At 35.5% G+C, this 20,898-nt stretch overlaps 1 protein-coding gene and 1 long non-coding RNA gene across 2 annotated transcripts in view; one reads left to right on the forward strand and one right to left on the reverse strand.

Moving 5' to 3' along the window:
* The window catches only part of DICER1 (dicer 1, ribonuclease III), a 48,163-nt gene extending 29,445 nt beyond the window's left edge, over nt 1-18,718 (reverse strand). The window contains 8 exon segments of the mRNA XM_077123458.1: nt 4,130-4,602; nt 5,993-6,161; nt 11,186-11,346; nt 14,894-15,028; nt 15,946-16,076; nt 17,734-17,896; nt 18,556-18,675; nt 18,677-18,718. Coding sequence (XP_076979573.1) covers nt 4,130-4,602; nt 5,993-6,161; nt 11,186-11,346; nt 14,894-15,028; nt 15,946-16,076; nt 17,734-17,896; nt 18,556-18,675; nt 18,677-18,703 — 1,379 coding nt within the window. The 5' untranslated portion in view covers nt 18,704-18,718.
* Nucleotides 1-20,517, forward strand: part of LOC143652167 (uncharacterized) — a 54,152-nt gene extending 33,635 nt beyond the window's left edge. Inside the window, exon 6 of the long non-coding RNA XR_013160459.1 lies at nt 20,249-20,517. This is a non-coding gene — a long non-coding RNA (uncharacterized LOC143652167). The remainder of the gene's footprint in view (nt 1-20,248) is intronic.
* Nucleotides 20,518-20,898: the final 381 nt, after the last annotated feature.

A 20,898-nucleotide genomic window follows, 5' to 3' on the forward strand; every position in this document is an offset into this window, starting at 1 on the left:
CCGGGTAAGCTGTTCCAGAAGGAAACTGGCACACTATGCTATTTTCTAGTGCACAGAGCTTAGAACCAGGTTTTTGTGTGTGTGTGTATGCGCACGTGTGTTATTTCCTATCCACTGGAGACCATATTTTTGTAAAATTCCATAAAGACGAATTACTGACAAAATGAAATTTAAAGAGCATTAAAATTCAAGTGACAATTTTTATTATATTCCTCAGACATAAAAATGTCAAGTGGTTACAAACATTTCTAAAGGCCCCTTCCAATCTTGGTACTAAACTCCTGGCAGAGTTAATGGGAAGTGTCTGTGAGTTGGCACTGGCCAGCAAGCAGGTCATGATCCCAAGGGCGCTGCTCTGATGCTTGTGTGCCTACGGACACTGCCCCCCTCAGACTGGAAACAGCATAACCAAGTATGAACGGTCATGTCAGAAAAGCAATAAATGTACTACTGAGAATTGTGATATGATAAACATGCTGATTTACAGACAACCATAAGGGGGAAAAACCGCAAAGACACAAACACATCATCTGAAATCTCGACCAGATACTTGAAGGATGTTATCAACAGTACCTTTAATAGTATCCCTTACACCTTATATTTTCTTAGCAATGTAAGAAAATCAAATGCATATTTTCTTATCAATGTGAGAAAATACAATGTAATTCTCTGATCTTACAAATAAAAAAAAAAATCACAGTATCAGTATTCCCCAAAAGGAATTAGCACCTATTCTGTCCCAGGTGATCAGTCATTTTTACATACATTGTCTCATTTGACCCTTATTAACAAACTACCCAATAAGGGAAGGAATTATTTTATTTATTTATGCTAACAGATGAAGAGACTGAGGCTTAAAAATAACTTTTAGAAAATACACACCTAAAAAGGAGCTAGAAATAAAAGGAACCAGGGTGTCTGATTCTAGGGTTGAAGTAGGAAAATACAGCTGGAGTATCTTATACCAAAAGTAAGGAAGGATGGGACGTTAAAAGACACAGGAGCCAGCCTCAAAGCTCCCAGTGGCCAAGGCTAGAAAAATGTGAGCAACAAAATAGGTAACATATTATTGAATTTAACCTGCATACGATAAGCATGAGTTCATCATGATATAAATACATAATCCAATAAATATAAATAGATAAATGGGGGTAGGGGGAGAAGGTCTCCTTTACAGAAAAATTCCAAATATGTGTAGATCCTCCTCCCTCCTCCCATGCCCCCCACACCCCAGATGGCCTAGATTTAGTGACCTGCATCCAAAAATAAAAGGGAAAAGCAGTCATTTGACAGTGGAGAGACCTGGCAACCACTACTGTGGCCAAGCAATGACGTTTTAAATGAACCAGTAGTGTGCATGTCGATACCATGCATAAGATGATGACAAGGGCTTTTCACTTCTGTGGCATTCTTCCCAAAATCCTCTAAACCCCATCTAAACCTGAGGAAAACATCAGATAAACCCAAACTCAGAGGCATTCTACAAAATATCTGGCAAGCACTCCTCAAGACTGTCAAGTCCACCAAACACAAGGAAAGAATGAGAAACTATAACAGATGAGAGGACACTTGAAAACATGACAACTAAATGCAATATAGTACCATGGATTGGAAAGAGAGCATTATTAGAAAAATTAGTGAAATCCAAATAAAGTCCGGAGTTAATAGTAATAAACCAATGTTGGTTTTCTAGCTTTGACAAATGTCCCATAGTAACATAAGATATTAACGATAAGGAAAAAAGGTAAGGGATATACTGGAACTCTGTACCATATCTGCAATTTTTCTATAAATCTAAAATTATTCTAAAGTGAAACGTTTATTAGGAAAAAAAGCAGGAAGAGACAGGATGTGAGCCCAAGTCTGTCCAAGGCTAATACCAAACAATACTAGTAGATTATATGGTATAAAAAACACTAGACTTGGAGACAGGAGGCCATTGTCTACCACTTGATATCTCTATGATTTGGGGAGGGGATAAATTCCGATTTTCTCATCTCCAATGTGATAAGAACAATGACCTCCCTCTCCCACAGAATGCTGTTAAAATTAGAAGAAAATATATAAAGTTAACTTATAAACCATAAAACCCTATATAAATACAAGGTAAAAGTGAAACTGCAAACATACAACTCTACCTACACTTGTATATAAAAGTGGTCATGACATATTTTATTTAGGAAAGTAAAAAATTGCATAAAAACCATAACGCTGCAAAAACTTATACTCCCATGAAATTGTTTCTCCCATTTAAACTCATGGAAGGAAAGAATCTGGACTTCAGGAAGTTTTGCTAAGCTTATTACAAACTTACTGGAACAAGACCTGTATTGTATGTTTAATTAGCTGCCTATAAAGTAAGCCCTCAGACCACTCTTGATTCATCATATAACACTAAATTCTAGCAACATTTTATAACAGTTGATCACAGTCTGATTCTCAAAGTGAATAGGAAGTACCTGATTGATTTTGGATAAACCTTTCCAGGCTAACATTCCTGCAATGCAATTTAACACATCTGTACATAGAAATACATGCAAAGAACAGAAGAAAGAAAGAAAATTAAATCCCATTTCTTCTCTCCAAGCCCCAGAAAACTTACCCAATCCTTATATCATCTTATATTGTGACAAGGGGGATCTCTTAAAACTAGGCCAAGAACTCTGTCATTGTTAAACTTTTTGACCCCTGTAATGCCTTGCCTTTATTCTAAAAGGACAAATAATCTCTTGACAGTCATGGAAGGACTGTCTCCTGGCACCCTTCCCACTGTAAAGCACTGTTTTTTTAGTGTTCTGCGGTGCCCAGGGGTCTTATGACTGAAGAAAGAACTACAAATCAGGAGCTGGGATATCAGGATTCTAAAATTGTCTCTGTAGCTGACTAACAATTTAACCCAGATCAAATCACTTCTTCTCCTGAGGCCCTTCCTCTTTTTTTGTAAAAAGAAGTGGGTTGGATTAGTCAGTGAGATCCCTTCCAATCTCAAACTTTTGATTTAAATGTACTTTACTATCTTATTTTATTTTATATTCATAAGAAGGATTGGGCCTAATGACTATGAAAATTACCAGAATAAAAACTTCCAGACCCAAGAGTCCAATTTCTCATTATTCAAAAAACTTTTTAAAACCATAAATATTCAGCAGCAGTTAAGAAAAAAAAAAAAAATCCCAGATTACCTCAAGACACAAAGCTTAATTTTTCCTCAGAGATCATTACCTGCATAAAAAGCTCTTAGAGATCAACTTTGGCCCATTATTGGATCTCAGAGATAATTAGACTGTGCTAAATACAAAATAAGGATCTTTTGTCAGACAATAACAGAGCATCTATGTGCCAACCCAAAGGGCCAAATGGAGGGACCATTTGATACAACTTTGAAGTAGAGCTCCTTGGCTGGGACTAAATGCAGGAAAAATGAACTTTTATTAATGAAGGGGTAGGAGTCTGGAATTCACAATCTAAAATTTGGATTCATCATCAGTTTTATTAATATTTTCAGAATTCTTCCCTAGCAATTCTTATTCTCTTTTCATTCAGAATAATTTAACATGTACTCTATGAACCAATCCAAACTATAAACCCAGTTGTTGTTCTAAACTTTTTCCACTGTAGACTTGCAAACTTGAACATATTTTCTAAGAAATAAAAATTAACATAGAAGAATTAGCCATAATACCCAAATAAAATTTATCCTAAAACTTTACCACATAAAGATTGCTGTGAAATGCTTAACAAAACTCCCGATATGTAGCAAAACATTACTAAATACCTGAACTGAATTTAACTTGAATACAAAACAAGGAATGCTCTAACATAAATTTTTCTATACTTTAATGTTAATTTTTCTATACTTACTCTCTATTTTAGATGTACTAGGATGGATTAGCATCCTTTAAAGAAAAAAATCTCAGTCAAGTCAAACTTAGCCTGTGAGGGAGTGCTATTATACATCTATATCTCTGAATTCCAGTGTAGCATTACTTATCAATTTATGATGATACCAAGTATAGGACACTTATATAACCCTTATGCTAGCTCTTAAAGCTAACATAGCTTATTACTTAACAAAACAAAAAGCTGCTTTGTTCTAGCATGAAAACTAATGTTAATGTCAGAGATTTACCTGTTTAAGACAACTGCTGTATATCTTCTTTCCACAAAAATAATTCCACATAAAATATTGGTAAATGGAGAAGGAAAATTTGTCTCTGGCTTCTCTTTTTCTTCAATTTCTTCATCTTCATCATCATCCTCAGAATCACTCCAAGACACATAATTATCCTGATTCCTATTATTATACCACTCAACGCTTTCAAACTGCTGTCGCTCATATGGTTTATATTTGCGTAAGATTTCAAGCAGTTTTATTACTTTCGGAGTTACAAATTTCAGGTCAAGTGAGGCAGGTGAGAAGTGCTCTTCACATAGTGCATGTATTTTCCTTAGGAAAGTGTCTGTAAACAATAAAAATTTCCTGTGCAGTTCCTCTTGTTCATGCTTGATATATTTCTGTAGTTCTCTTACCATCATTCCAGCTACCTTATCTGCACACCACGGTCCCAGAACTACCAATACCGCACGACAGTCTGATAGTATCTACCAAAAAAAAAAAAAAAAAAGAAAAAAAGAAAAAAGCCAAATGCTAAGCAACAATCATGTAGCATTTTCATATCAGGCTTAACTTGGATTTAAGTTGTCCTCAAACTGCCCCTTCAAAATAAATCTGTCTCGCCAATATCAACACTGAGGTAATTCCCTAAAATTGGGGGAAGGGGCTTATATATATAAGCCTGAATCATCAGCCTGCCCACCCCCACCCCCAATTCCAGCCCTGGGGAAGAAAATCAAATAACAGACATTTTAAAATGCAATCATACATGGTAATAAAACAATTTTAGATTTTCAATTTTTAATTATTTAGAACTACAACTGAGTCATTTATTTCCAGGCAAATTATGCAAAAAATTATGTAACAGAGCAACTTAATTTAAAGTATTAAAGAATAACAAAACAATTTTTCTTGAACATTTTCTACAGATAACCTCCTCCGGTCTTTTAAATATATTACATTATAATGAATATTAAAAGAGAACGACTAGGCACTGTGGATGATTTTTTTTGGCCAGTCTACATCCAGCACTTCTGACTGCAATGGCTTGACAGTTCTAAATCAACAGTACAACTGTGCTCCATTATTTCAATGGAAATAATAGATCAAAGCTCCTTGACTTTGAGATCTCAGCTACATCCCGATTCTGATCTTGGGGATCACCCAGAGTTCCATACCTTAAAACCCAAGTTCAAAGAAGAATGTAAAGCCATAACCAGGCAATGACCGAAGAATGGCCAGTTCTGCAGTCAAGTAAAAGACATACTTGGTTGAACAGAGACATAATGAGATTTCAAAGGCTGAGAAAGCCTAAACACTGGTGCTCCAGAAAAAAAATCAGCAGGAGAGAAATTAAGACCCATTTTTACAGTATGACATTAGCACTCAAAAATGGGTGCAAAGTCCTAGGGCAGTGATTCTCAAGCTTTAATGCATCAGCATCATTTGGAGGGCTCATCAAAACCCAGACTGCAGTATCCCACCCCCAGAGCTTCTGACTTCTGATTCAGCAGGTCTCCACTAGGGCCCATACTCTGCATTTCTGTTGGAAGCTACTGATACTGCTGGTCTGGGGCCCACACTGTAAGAACCACTGTCCTAAGGGATCTCTTATGAAAGCTGTACTGCCCAGGGACAACAGGCTCTTACTCAGCTGCACATAACACCAACGAGCAGAATAATCTATTTAGTTCAAGGGTTTGGGCAGAAACTAACTTTCTTGACCAAAAGAGGACGGGGAGGAGGAGAAAAAGGAAGATACAACTAAACTAAAATGTATAGAAAAGAGCCTCATTAGAAGCAAGCTTTCATGTCAATATTAAAAGTAAACAGAAGGCCTGTATTATACTTATAAATACTTACTTTTTGTATGCTTACCTGTTTAGAAATTAAAGTAGAATCTCTTTCTTTAGAATGTACAGATATGTTACAGTCATTGATAAAATTAAGTGCTTCTTCTAATTCCATCAGCAGTCTCTCATAAAGCCCACTTCTGTCAGTAAATGGTCCACAATCTACCACAATCTCACACGGTTGAGAAGCGTATCTTTAAAATCAGAAAAAAAAAAGATATTAACACCTAGCAATGGTGAAAACACAACTTTTTTGAATTATTTCTAAAACATAAGAAAAAGAGAATATATATTAAAGAAAATATGCCAAAATGTTAGCAGTGGGGTGGGATTTTAGGTTACTCTTTCAGTTATTACTTTTCTATACTACTGAATTTCTCCACAGTAAATATACACAATTTTTTTGTAAACCAATAAAATATTATTTAAAGTACATTTTCAAAAGGAAAAGGGAGAAGGGTGGAAAGGAGAGAAAACAAATTGAGAACCTACTACATTTCAAACATTGTGCTGAGAACTTGTACTCTAATCCTCACACATGGAGGCTTATGAAGGAAACGTAGGCACAAAGAGAATAAATAAATAAATGACTTTAACCAAGTCAAAACTCAGGATTGCCTTCCTCTTAGGGATCCTTCAGTTAAATCACAATGCCTTGCGAAACAGGTATGTTACATTCTGATCCATTACACATCTAAACCAAAGAAGAAACTTCATATTTCGGTTTGTATGCCTACTTGGGGTAACAGGAAGCTTACAACATGCCTTTGAAGTGAGACTCGCTATTTTCCATACAAGGTTTGCCTGTGGCAGGTCTTGAGGACCTAAGGCTGACACTCAAAGAATTCTGTGAATAGATTTATTATCCCAGATTTTTTTTTTTTTTAAAGTTTAGACTTCCATCTCTTAGGCATCAGCCAGAATGAGGAAAATGATGTTCGAAATACTTAATAATGATTACTTCTCAGAAGCAGAAGCAGGGATGCAGGCTAGGTGATAGGGGTAGTTTTATCATTCTGCTGTTGAGTGAAAAAGTGAAATACAAAACTAAATTGACACACATTTAAGATTTCTAGCATTTGCAAATTTTAAATTTTTAGTGTATTTTTTTATTTATTCCTATAAAAACCTTTCAGTTTTCAATTATTTCTGTTATCATTCTTTGGATTTTTAATGACTTATTCATAAAATATGATAACTAGAATAGCACAAAATATTCTTGTAGCACATTCAATGATTTTAATTAAGGAAAAGAAATGCAGTAAAGACATACTTAAGTTATTACAGTTTTCACTTTTCTTTACCCAAATCAGAATTCATACTTAAATCCTGTGTCTCTAATACATGCTGTGATACCATATCATTGAATTAATAATGGTAAGAATTCAGAAACCTCCTTAATAAACACTAAAATGAAAGTCCAGAAGAATACGCATGAAAAACAAACACCTAGCTCAATTTAAAGCAAACACACTGGTATTTAAAATAAGCACAGCACCTAGGGCATTATATAACATTCCACAAAGACGTTCCACGCACAAGGGTAACTTTCCAGAAACCTACATCTCCAGATGGGTCCCTGGACCAGATAAGTCCTGAAACTGAGAGGGCCCAGCCTCTCCAGAGCATCAGCCACTCTCATCTCCCTACCCCACATTACTGATAGCCCCTAACAGTATGAAAATGTTAGAATGGCCATTGCCCAAATACCCCTAAAGAGTGGTATAGAAAGATCAAAGGTAGGGTTTAAAAAACAAATACGACTGCCGAATCATTAAATTGATATTTCTTTTAGTATCCAGTTTCTTAGAGTAGCTAGAAGTAGAAACGTAAAATTGTGGAATTGTAACCCATACCAAACTCTGAAATCTGTTCTGTAACTAATTGTTGTGCTGCGTTTTGATATTTATTGTTTTGTCTATACATTTTTCACAAAAATGAAAAAAGTCAATTGTGATGATAAAAAAATATTTATTCCTTCTAGCCTCCTATGTACTGGAGCAGCTAGAAGGAAAAATCTGAAATGATGGTATTGTAGCCCATGACAAACTCTGGGACCTGTCCTGTAACTACTTGTTTAAGAGTGCTTTGAAAACTATTGCATTTTTCTTTCTTTGCTTTGTATATATGTTATATTATACAATTAAAAAGAGTTAAAAAAAATTTTTTTTTAAAAAACCATAGCAAAGTTGAGATCCCCAATAAATAATGAACTTGTGCAAACTAACAAAAAATGCTGAAACCCTGTGCAAAAACAAGCACAGTATGTGAATGGATATTTTACATAAACTTTCTTGCTGTTTATTTTTAATAGCAATAAAAGAAATGGAAACGTAATAATTTTTCCACCAAATTAGATATGTTTTGAAAGTAATACTTAAACCTGGTACACGCTTTGTGACAACAAATTTGACAATACCTACCAAGGACCATAAAAAAATATATCCTTTGTCTCATATAATTCTTCTAGGAAACATTCCTAGGTAGTTATCAGAAATCTGGACAAAATTTTAGGTATAAGAATGTCCATCTAACAGCCCAAACCTGGACACTTTCGTTCAATAATATTAACAACAGTAATAATTGTTTAATTATGTTACATTTATACAACAAAATAAGACTTAGCTATAAACCTTTTTCACTTGTGGAATTCACACTGGAAAACGCTCACAATGTTAAGTGAAATACAAAGCTAAACTTAAAGAACTATAATTTTGTAGAGAATTATATATACATACTGTTACAGAATGCATATATACATATAATTTTTAAGATATACATTAAAATGTTAAAATTGCTTATCTCTATATAGAGAGATTGATTATGGGAAATTTTACTACTTCTGTTTTATACCTTTATTTGCCAAATAAGACTTATTATCAGAAAAAAAAAGAAGGGGGCATTCCCCCACCCTCTCTTTCATGAAGTCTCAAAACTCAAGTTTTTCAGCTTCCCATCTGTGCCCTACAAATAATAAATGAGAACAGTGGTAGCAGGAAGTCAATATATCAGACACTACAGGCTGCAACAGCAAGCAGGAGACTGTGTTGTAACAAAAGGACCTCCCTGATCTGTCCTAGTCTAGCTGTGACAAAGTAGTAACCCAGCACAGAGAGGAAGCCAAGGATAATCTGAGCCTTAAGAAACCTCTGTGATACTTGCAAGCAAATTAAGACTTCTTGTGCCCTGCAATTATTTTATATTATTTGATTAAAAGTGTGAGATAATTAAATTTTTATCTAACATTAATTACTCAAGTTCTAACTAATGTCTTTCAAATCTGGAAAGCAAATAAGTTTGTGAAACAGGAGGCTAATGAGGCAAAGTGCATTTAAAAGGACTAATTCAGAACAGTTACATTTAGAGAACTATGTAAATACCAAATCTAACAGACTTACCAATTATACTTAAATACTACCTCTTCTGAAAACTTCAAATTGTGCAGGACTAGCAACCTAATTCAGGTCAAATAAAAACAAAAGAATAGACTTTTATTTCATCATCATAGAGAAATTGGGCTTAGGGAAGTGAGAAACAGCTATGTTCTCACAGTTACAATATCTACACTCCACATGGCATTTAGATACATACATCCAATGAATCAGAAACACTGCCTTTTATTCTCTCTCTACAAGGGTAACTTCTACCAAACTTCTGTTTAATGTCAAGCATTTTGCAAGATGTTTTCATATGTCAATGCCATGGATCAAAAAATTCCATGGAAACACTGTCAGACCCATTTTACAGGTTCAGGTCAGTGACTGGCATACAAGCAACAGAGCTTACTTACAACTGGTGAAGCCAGTATTCAAGCCTACTCTGAGAAATCAGTTTTCTCTATTTATTCTAGCTGTTATGGATCATTACTTCGTAACCTCTAGCCTAATTTAAGATTGTATCTAATAAGACTATAAGGATATTCTGACAAATTAAATGTAGTTACACTTATTTAAAATACTGTTTCTTATCAATTTATACAAGCTCTTTTAAATTAACTTTAAGGTTTCATGGGAAGGGTGGATGTGTGAATGAGGGAATGTAACATATGTTTTTTAAACTTTTTTATTGTATAAAACAACATATATACAAAGCAAAGAAATAAAAAAGCAATAGGTTTCAAAGCACTCTTCAACAAGTAGTTGCAGGACAGATCCCAGAGTTTGTGATGGGCTACCAAACGGTCTTCTCAGATGTTTCCTTCTAGCTGCTCCATAATGGAGGCAGCTAGAAGGCTTAAATATTTTATCACCACAATCGACTTTTTCCCTTTCTTTTTTGTGAAAAATAACATATATACAAAAAAGCAGCAAATTTCAAAGCACAGCACAATTAGTTATAGAACATTTTTCAGAGTCTGACATGGGTTACGATTCCACAATTTTAGGTTTTACTTCTAGATGCTCTAAAATACTGGAGACTAAAAGCAATACCAATTTAATGATTCAGCAATCATATTCATTTGTTAAATCCTATCTTCTCTTCTATAATTCTACCATCACCTTTGATCTTTCTATTCCTCTCTTTAGGAGTATTTGGGCTATGGCCATTCTAACTTTTTCATGTTGAAAAGATCTGTCCTAATATGGGGTACGATGATGGAACTATCTGCTATTCTGGAGAGACGGGGCAATCTAGGTTTCAGGTCTTATCTGGTCCAAGGACCCATCTGGAGGTTGGGGAATGTAATATATTTTAATGAACTTCAAAATAGCAAATTCCTCAAAAGGAGGCAAACCTAGAAAAACATAAAAAGCATATGTCTCAGAAATCCACAACCCATTTTTCAATACAACAGGGTATTTCCAATTATTTAAAAATACATTATAAAATACTGGATTCTCTGAATAAATTAATGTTCTTGTAAAGAATCACAGAGGATGTTCACATCAGAGTAAAGCACATACCGACAGAAAAGCATGCAAATTTGCTGTCAAAGTTCCCAGTCCTTGTCAACATCAGCAAACAAGAAGCTGCCACTTATTCAATATAATCATTTCAAGTAGAAACACCTCCATGTGCTACTCTGAGTAAAGAAGGTTCGATTTTTGTACACCTAAGAAACTGTTCTTGTAAAGAATTCTTAGTCCAACTCATTCCCTTTAACAAACTTTTATGCACTGAAACAGGTACTATTGGCAAGACACTATGAAAGATATCAAAGGCTTAAATATAGTTATAACTGGCTTCATTAGAGCCCACACAATCAGGGAGCACATACCTGTCTAAGACCACCAAGTCAGTTGCAGTTTCAGCATTACTCTTAAGAATTTTCTCCAGTTTCTGAATTTTCTCTTCCAATTCCTCTGGATCACATTTTCCATTTAAAATGGAAGCAGTGAGTCCCAAAATGCGAGGACATGACGGACAATCTTCACAGAGCTAACATAAAAGAAATTGAAAGTAAACACTTCATTTTTGCAGGGACATAAACACAACAGACCGCACCTTATTAAAAAATGTCAAAGTGACTAGCAAATATTAAAACCATTTGTTTCAGTGGAAATATCAATGTACCAAGAACAACATACTTGTTTTAGTTTGCTAAAGCTGCCAGAATGCAACACACAAAAGATGGATTGGCTTTTAATAAGGGGATTTATTTAGTCAAAATTTATAGTTTTTCAGAGGAAAAGCAGCTAGCATTTATCTGAGTTTCTCTGTCACATGGGAAGGCACATGGCAATGACTGGGGCCTTATCTCCTGGCTTCTGGGTTCCAACAGCTTTCCCCTGCGCAATTACTTTCTGCGCCTCCAAACATCTGGGCTGAGCTGCGAGTGCTGAGACAAGATACTGACCTCTTGTAAGCCTCCATCTAATTAAACCTCACTCATTGTGAAAAGCATTTATTCCCCTTAACCTACCACAAATGTAATCAGCCATTAGATGAATTTCACATACTGATTATTTAACTCCACAGAAACAGAACAATGGGGCACCAGCACCTGGCCAAGTTGATACCTGAACCTAACTACCACATGTCCACCCCTTGTCAACTTGGCAACTATCATAGGTCCCACATACAATGCAGTAAGTCTTTCCATATACAAAATACATTCGCTTCATCATAAAAATCACAAAGTCTTAAATCATTTCAGCAACAATACAAATACAACACAAAGTTAAAACCAATAGTCTCAATAAAGTCAGCTACAGGCATGGTCTGTTCTAAGGTAAAAATTATCTTCTGGCTCTGGACCTATGAAACTCAGAACAAGTTATCTCCAGCCAATATACAAAGGAGGGACAATTATAGGATACATGTTGTCATTACCAAAGGGAGAAATCAAAAGGAACACAGGGGCCTCACTGGCCCAAACAGTTCCGAAAACCTTCAGGGCAAACTCTATTGGATTTCCAAGTCTGAGAGTTATTTATACTCAGGGCCTCTGAAAACAGCAGTCCCACACATTCCAAGGGCCTAAGCAGTGGCTTTGCTCTCTCCAAACACTGCAGTGGTTGCAATCTCGGCTCCACCCCCTCCAAGATGGGACCTCTGCCATCTCTAGAGCACACACTCAACCCCTCCAGAGCAAAGAGGTGGCAGCCAAGCTCCCCGAATCACCGGTTTATGCACTCCACCCTCTCCAATGCCTGGGGTAGCAAAACTCTTCCCAAGCAACGAAGCAGAAGGCCCGCCCCCTCTGCTCCTGAGACAAACTTACCCTCTTCACATATATGTGGCCTGCTCTCTTGCCCCAAGATTTCTTGACTTCAGACCTTAACCTCCATGGTTCTCTCTCTGCAAACTCCAATCTGTCACTTTTCTGTCCCTTTTTGTCCAGACTAGTGGTGGTTCCATTTATACCTACAGTCTCTTCAAAGCACTCTAGGCCTTTTCCATCAAGCTCCTCATGATTCTTCCAAAATCTTCCCCTTACCCGTTTATAAAACCATTCCGACATGTTTGGTTATTTGCAAACTGCAGCAGCATTCCACTTCTCCAGTACCAAAATCTGTTTTAGTTTGCTAAAGCTGCCAGAATGCAACACATCAGGGATGGATTGGCTTTTAATAAGGCGATATATTTAGTCAAAAATGTATAGTTCTTCAGAGGAAAGGCAGCTAGCTTTCATCTGAATTTCTCTGTCACACGGGAAGGTACACGGCAATGTCTGCTGGCCTTCTCTCCTGGCATCTGGGTTCCAAAGGCTTTCCCTAGAATAATTCCTTTCTGCATCTTCAAATGTCTGGATTGAGCTGTGAGTGCTGAGATGAGATATGCTGAACTGCTGAGCGAGCTTCTGACCTCTCTCTTTTAAGTCTCCAGCTAATTAAATTAAACCTCACTCACTGTGGAAGGTACTCCCCCTAGCCAATCACAAATGTAATCAGCCAGATGAGTTTCACATACTGTTGATTTAAGTCCACAAAAACAGAACGGGCAATATCACCTGGTCAAGCTGACACCTGAACCTAACTACCACAATACTTATGAAATTATTATAGCATGTTTAAACAACCTGTTTCCAAAAAAGCATATTTAAATATGCTATGACAAATTATCATATGTAGTTCATTTCTTATGATGCTTAAAAATAATATTAATTTAACATTCATTCATTCATATATTAGAATTTATTTGGGGGCATTAGTGCTTAAAGAGTACAGAGTTTCTATTTGAGGTGATAGAAAAGGTTTGGTAATAGATGGTGGTTGTAGCACAAGACTGTGGATGCAATTAAAAGCACTGTACTATTTATTCGAATGTGCTTAAATGAGGAAATTTGTGGCTTGTATGTATTGTTAAAAGAATAAAAACAAAACATAGGACATCACAATCCAGTGAACTCTAATGCACACCATGGACTATAGCTAGTAGTACCATTATAATAATATTCTTCCATCAACTGTAATAAAGATACTATGTTAATGAAAGTTGTTCATAATAGGGGGTAGGGGGTTAAGTGGAAACTGTATTTTCTGCATGATTTTTCTGTAAACTTACAACTTCTCTAATAAAAAAATACTTATAATAAATGGGGTAAAGCACATTATAGACCAGTATGTTCAGATAAAAAAGTTAAATGTTTACACAAGGGATAAATCATAAAACATTAGCATTACTTCTCTCAAAATGAGGGTTGTGGGGAATTTTTAGAGACCTTTTTTTGTGATTTTCTGAATTAAAAATTTCTTCAGTAAACTACTACTTTTGTCATAAAAAATGTTGTTACACACATCTGATCAGAAACATATCTATTTGGAAAATAGAACTTATGTAAATGTCTTAAGTATGAACCTAATTTTTAAAAATGGCATATTTAAAAATGCTATGTGTGCTGGTTTGAAACTGTTATGCACCCCAGAAAAGCCATGTTCTTCTAATCCAATCTCATGGGTATAGACCTATTGCAGGTAGGACCTTCTCATTAGGCTGTTTCCATGTAGCTGTGACCCTGCCCATTCAAGGTGGGTCTTAATCAGCTTACTGGAGTCTATTAAGAGGCAAACATTTTGGAGAAAGCACACACACAGACGCTTAGAGAAAGGGAGAAAGCAACACAACCCGGAACGAAGGACCAGGAGATGCCAGCCATGTGCATGGCTGACAAAAGTGTTTCAGATGCCAGCAGCCTCTTCTTCAGAGTCCAGGTATCATCTTGTTGATGCCTTAAATTCAGACATTTTCATTTAAAACTACAAATTTATAACCTAATAAATCCTCTTTACAAAAGCCAATCCATTTCTGATACTTGACATTTCAGCAGCTTCAGCAAACTGAAACACTATTACACATTATTATATGTAGTTCATTTACTTATATTATGATATTTAAAAATTGACATTAATATTCATTCACTCATATATTAGAACCAAGTTCCCAAAACCGTTTAAACTAATATTATTGCTTTTGTTATCTAAAGAACTGCATATGCTCAGATACTACCAAAAATTACAAAGAGCAATAAAGTCTAAAAACTTACCTTCATAATTTCTCGATAGGGGTGGTCTAAGATTGCAAGATGACACTCATCAAACACCAAAAGGTTAATGTCTGACAGTGATAAGTAACCATTTTTCAAAACGTTCAAAGCAACATAACAAGTCATGACCAGAACCTAAAATAAAATCAACATCAGTATACAAATGGTCATTCACTTGCCTGGGTACACATACATGAAATCAAATCATGAAGTCATTGTTTCATAGATGAGGATTAAGAAATTCATCAATCAAAATTAAACCCAAAATTTACTGGAACCAAGAAGCAGAATTATGAAAATTCTCTATAATGAAGAACCATGTCTTTATATTAAATCTACTAAATCTACTCCAGGTTTCCAGGTTCCTAGAGCAGTATTTTAACAGACAACACCCCTGAATTTGGTCAACTATCAAAACAATTCAAGCTTTTTTTTTTTTTCCTAAACTCACAAGGCTTTCTGGAATAAGATACAGACTAAATGTTCTTTTTATAGCTTATTCTGTGGATAGTTAGCTGCTTTATTAATGAGAATTTAATCCAATATGTGAGATATACTAGTAGAGTGTGGGCTACTTAAGGTTAGAAAGTATCTCAGCCATTGTGTAACTCCCAACACCAACCATAGCAACTGACACTCAGAAGGCCTTCAACACATGCTGGGTACACGGGAACAAGTAAATTAGCAGAAATCTCGGTCAAAGACCCAGAGACCTCAACCAAGAAAGCTCCTAAGCTTTAAGATATTTAAAACAAGAGCAAATTTCCTCAAAGCAGGTTATCTGCAAGGTGGAAACAGATGGTAGGAATTTGTGTTTCTCCAGCAAGTAAATCACATAAGTGAAGCTGTTTCTTTTCTAAAGAGTAGGAGCAATAATAAATTAGTAATCTATTTGGCTTTAGGATGACACTTGTAGTGAAAGAGAGCATAAGAGCTAGCTTCTAGGCTGATAAAGTACCAGTTTATCAGTTTAAAAGTAGAGTTTTTAAGCCTAACTCAGATAATCAAAGCCTGTAAGGATTGATAAAATGAAATTTCTCTACAAGTTTTACCTGGTGCTTAGTAAACTCTTGGTTCCATTTCTCTTTTGTCCAAGATGCATTTACTTCTAGGTTTGAGTATTCCCCAACCTTGAGATCTGAATGAGTTCTGACAGCTGACACTTGTTGAGCAACCTGGTTTGCTGATCACAAACATAACATTCCACGTAAATATGATAAATCTTACTTAGTTGACTCTCTGGATAAAAGTAATTAAAATAGTTAAGAAATCCTTATCATGTTATACCTAACCGCCAATTCCTTACCTAAAAATCATTGTTTCAAGGTTATCCTCCAAAACGCACTTATTCAACTCACCATCCTACCTTTTGTGATTCACTTCAGAGAACCTGATACACCTTCTTTCATTATAGTTCATTTCTTCAAATCAAATAATACAACTTCTAGGTTAGAATGGCAACCACTCCAGACTACCACCCCCCTCCCCATCTTTTCTCCAATAAAATGAGGGCTTGCACCAAGAAATATAGTCTAATAGCATATTTAAAACACATGAGAACATTATACAGTTACACTGAAACAATCTTTAAAAAGGGAAGGGGGAGTGATATGGTTATAGGACCTATCAACTTGGAGTCACATTTTATACTTTAATTTTTGATGCATAATTCCAAACACACAAAAATCAGTATTTTAAACTTTTACTAAATCTAACTTTTAAGAAACATACAACTTTCTTTTTACAACTGGTAAAGCAGAATCATAAATCGAAAGGTACCTATCTCATAATCAGGCAACTTTGACATACTCTGTGAAACTAAGCATCAGCATCCAAAATAAATATAACAATTTAGATTAGATTAGGTTCCAAACTAACCCATTCAAAGAGGATGCAGAATCAGAATTAAAAACAGTTACACTTAAGAGAAAAACTGGGTATAACGCTTGTGATAGAAACTGGTTTACATTTAAGAGAAATACTTTCAAGAAATAAGACAAAGTATAACCTTCCTGTCAACATAGGACAGAAATCCCAGGATGAGAAAGGACCTGGCATCAAGGGATTTAGAAAACCTTCTTGACCAAAAGGGGGAAGAGAGAAATGAAACAAAATAAAGTGTTAGTGGCTGAGAGATTTCAAACAGAATCGGAAGGTTAACCTGGAGGTTATTTTTACACATTATATCGATATCCCCTTTTTAGTTTATGGTGTACTGGAGTGGCTGGAGGGAAGTACCTAAACTGTAGAGCTGTATTCCAATAGTCTTGTTTCTTGAAGATGATTGTATAGTGATATAGCTTTTACAATATGACTATATGATTGTGAAACCCTTGTGTCTGACATTCCTTTTAACTAGAGTATGGACAGATGAGCAAAAAATATGGATACAAAATAAACAAATAATAGGAGGAACAAAGGTTAAAATAAATTGGGTAGATGGAAATAATAGTGATCAGAGAGAGGGAGGGGTGAGGGGTATGGTATATATGAATTTTTTCTTTATTTCTTTTTCTGGAATGATGCAAATGGTCAAAAAAATGATCACGATGATGAATACACAACTATGTGATGATATTGTGAGCCAATGACTGTATACCACGTATGGAATGTTTGTATGTTAAGAATGTTTGTGTGTTTGTATGTTGTTTTATTAATAAAAATCTTTTAAAATAAACCTTAAAAAAAAAAGACGAAGCGTCATTTCTCCTACCAGAGCATTAAACAAGTACCTTATTTGTCAAACTCCCTTTACTTTCAATAATTTGATTTAATAGACACAGAAAAATTCTGCTCATCCACTTTTCTCCATATAATCTGACAAAACAATTCTTTATTACCAGAGTTGACCAAGAAAATTGTCCTTTTTCCATTTCTGCTGAAGCCTCCCCTGATCTGATAGGACAGCTCTTTAGTGAGTAGGACTGCAATAAACGTCTTCCCTGAGCCAGTGTTTAAACAGACTATGGTATTATGATCCAGAGCTGCTTCAAGCAGTTCAACCTGCAAATACAATGGAAACAAAGATTCAAACACAATGGAAACAAAGACTTCTCACCAGTACAAAATTTAGAAAACTGAGTTTTGCTTTAAAATCAGGAAATTTTACTGTTTTCTAAAATCTTCATCCAATATTTATAAAAAAAATACTTCCTACATCTTTATACAAGAATAACAAGGACCTGTTAAAGTCTCTGCTACACACAACTGTGCTGTGCGAATATATGTTCAAAAGACATTTACAATTTCCAATCTTCGTTTAAAAATTCTATTTTTGTACAGACAGAATAGTTCTCTAGAATAATATGAATAACAAACCCACTGTAACTGTGGTTCTGCCAGCTCATGACTCAGTATTTTCAAACCAATCTGGATTCCTATGTAGCTCGCTAGGACAGATACACCCAGAAGAATGTTATGGAACAGTAAAGTTTTCACAGGAGGGGAAAAAAATTAAGGAAGTTCACAAATAAGACAATCAAATCAATTACCTAGCAGATGTTAGAAAAGAAAAGGACTATTAAGAACAAAGGTGTTTTGAATGAGAAACTTAATCAGAAGGGAAGCGCTTAAAGGGTAAATGAGTTTTATATAAGGTGTGTTGACTGCTAATTTACTCCATTTTAGTGAAACCGGTCCAGTATTAGTGTTATCATTAGTACCTGATATTTTCTTGGCGTATAAATGTTATCATGAATTGCTTCTTGTTGCCATGGCAGTCCAAAGAAAGGACCCATTGGTGAGGAAGCAGGGGTCATGAGCTGCAGGCCTGCCATGCTGAGGGGTTGCAAAGCAGGGCTTTTCATTCATCCAGTGTTTCTTTCATTGCATTTTTGTTCTAGCACAGCTTACTATAAAAGGGAAAAAGAATACCATTACACATCCATGCAGGGTTAAATACAAAAGAAAGCACAGAAACAAGAGAAATATCAGAATATCATTCCTAGGGGCTTTTTCAAACTCCTCCATTAACTGTTTTAGTTTTTTCTTAATCTAAGAGGATCATTTCACAAGTCAAACATTCTCTAAACCCATCTAAGAGAAAGAATCAGGCAATTGCACAAAGATAAGTATGTGAACATTTATTGGTGAATTATTACTTAAAACAAGAAATAACTTAAGAATTTATTTTAGAAGAATTAGCTAAATAAATTATGCTATAGCAATATAATGCTTTGAACCCATCAAAATTATGTGTATCTATATTTATTGACATAGAATAGTTTCCATAATAGACCTTTCAACGATAATGTATAGAGTATGATGCCTTTTTAAATATGTATGTGTGTGGGTGTGTGAATATATATATCACTTTGTAAATTCTATGAAGTTAAAATAGATAAAATATTGAGATAATATATGGAAGACACTCAGCACTGTGCCTGCCCCATAAGAAAGACTCATATGCCTGTTGCTATGATGTCATTTTATTGAGACCGTCTGTAAATATAGAAGGTCTTTTTCTCAATGGACAACCTATCACAATTGCACAGTTGAACTATTCAACTATGTATCTTTAAAATTATATATATATATCCCAGATAAATTAAAACAAAGTACACCATCCTATGAAATGAAAATTTTTTCCTAGTATCTAGGCACTCTTCTCTATTTCATATATTCTTTTCTGCAAATACATTTTATTATGTAAAAATAATAAAAGAAAAATTGAGTCTTTTTAAAATTCCTAACCTGCAAATAGAGTAACCGGTTAAGGTTTCAAATATCTATGCAAAAGCTTGTCACTAACTTCTGTGATTGTCAGCAGAATTTACTTGTCTTGCAGAAAGGGATTTCCTCCCTTTGGAGAACCACATTTTGGAGTGTTCATTGTTATATACTACAAAATTGGAAAGAGAAAATCCAGCTCTTTGTTCCTTAACAATCAAAACTTTTTAATCTCCTGACCTGTTGGATTTACAACCACAATACAATAGGGTGACTTAAGTTGTTACATCAAATCCAGTGAGGAGTCGCAAGTGTGCAATCTCTTTATGCTGAGGCCTAACACCAAATACTGAGCTCAGAGATTAATTCAGCTGACAAGTATTTAACATCCGGCTACTAAAAAGTGCTTTCCCCAATCAGTGGCACAGGGGCATACCACTAGAGGAGCTGAGGGCCTCAGCAAGACTGGTGTGTTTGTGGACCAGAGTGTACCATTATCCTCATTATCTTTGTCAGAAGGCAGGAAGCAAAGCATTACAGAGGACATTCTGGAGAAACTATTAAGTCATGTTTTTCCTTGGGTCAAACAGAATGCTGTTCTTCAAGAAAAACAATGTGCCCATTCTCTATAGACCCAAACCTCAATAGCCACATTCTTTTACCCCACATCTTGTGTTCACCTTTCAGAATTCCTCAGACTCTCAGGATGTAAACCCTCAGCTTCATCATTCAAGACTTCTTTGCAACATGGCTGCCAAGATCCCTATGAGGAAGGTCACCGCCCCAATTTCCTGTGGTCCAGCAGGCCAGCTGAAAGCTCAAGGAAGATGTGTAGACTTCTAACCAACCCTCCCACCTAGCTGCCAGCCTTGTGAGAACTACTTCTCCTGCAGGGCTTCTACATCATGACTACAGCCTGCTTTCGATCTAGAATAACTTATCCTTAAACCTGACCCCTCACTTTTCACCCAATGCAAATGTTAATTTAAGACCTATCAAAAATCCAGTGGAAGGTATAAGGAAATAAGCCAGGAAATAAACCTAAAGCCTGGTGGCAGATGGGGATAACAAAGGAAGAAGAAAAGAGGGCAGCAACGAAAATCCCCCCCACATCTTCTCCCACCTCCAGAAACTATGCACAGGAAGGAGCCAGCAACACCCCTTACTCCCACCAGTTCTTTCCATTTAGATTTTAATAATAATTACTAACTCCAGAGAAACAGTCTAAAAAATAAATGAGGTGTGTTCTATTTTTTTAAAGAGGGGATTGTATTCTTCAAAAATATCAACATCATAAAAGAGAAAAACCAAAAATGTTCCATATTAAAGAAGACTAT

The sequence above is a fragment of the Tamandua tetradactyla genome, chromosome 12, assembly GCF_023851605.1.
Source record: "Tamandua tetradactyla isolate mTamTet1 chromosome 12, mTamTet1.pri, whole genome shotgun sequence".
Lineage (NCBI taxonomy): Eukaryota > Metazoa > Chordata > Mammalia > Pilosa > Myrmecophagidae > Tamandua > Tamandua tetradactyla.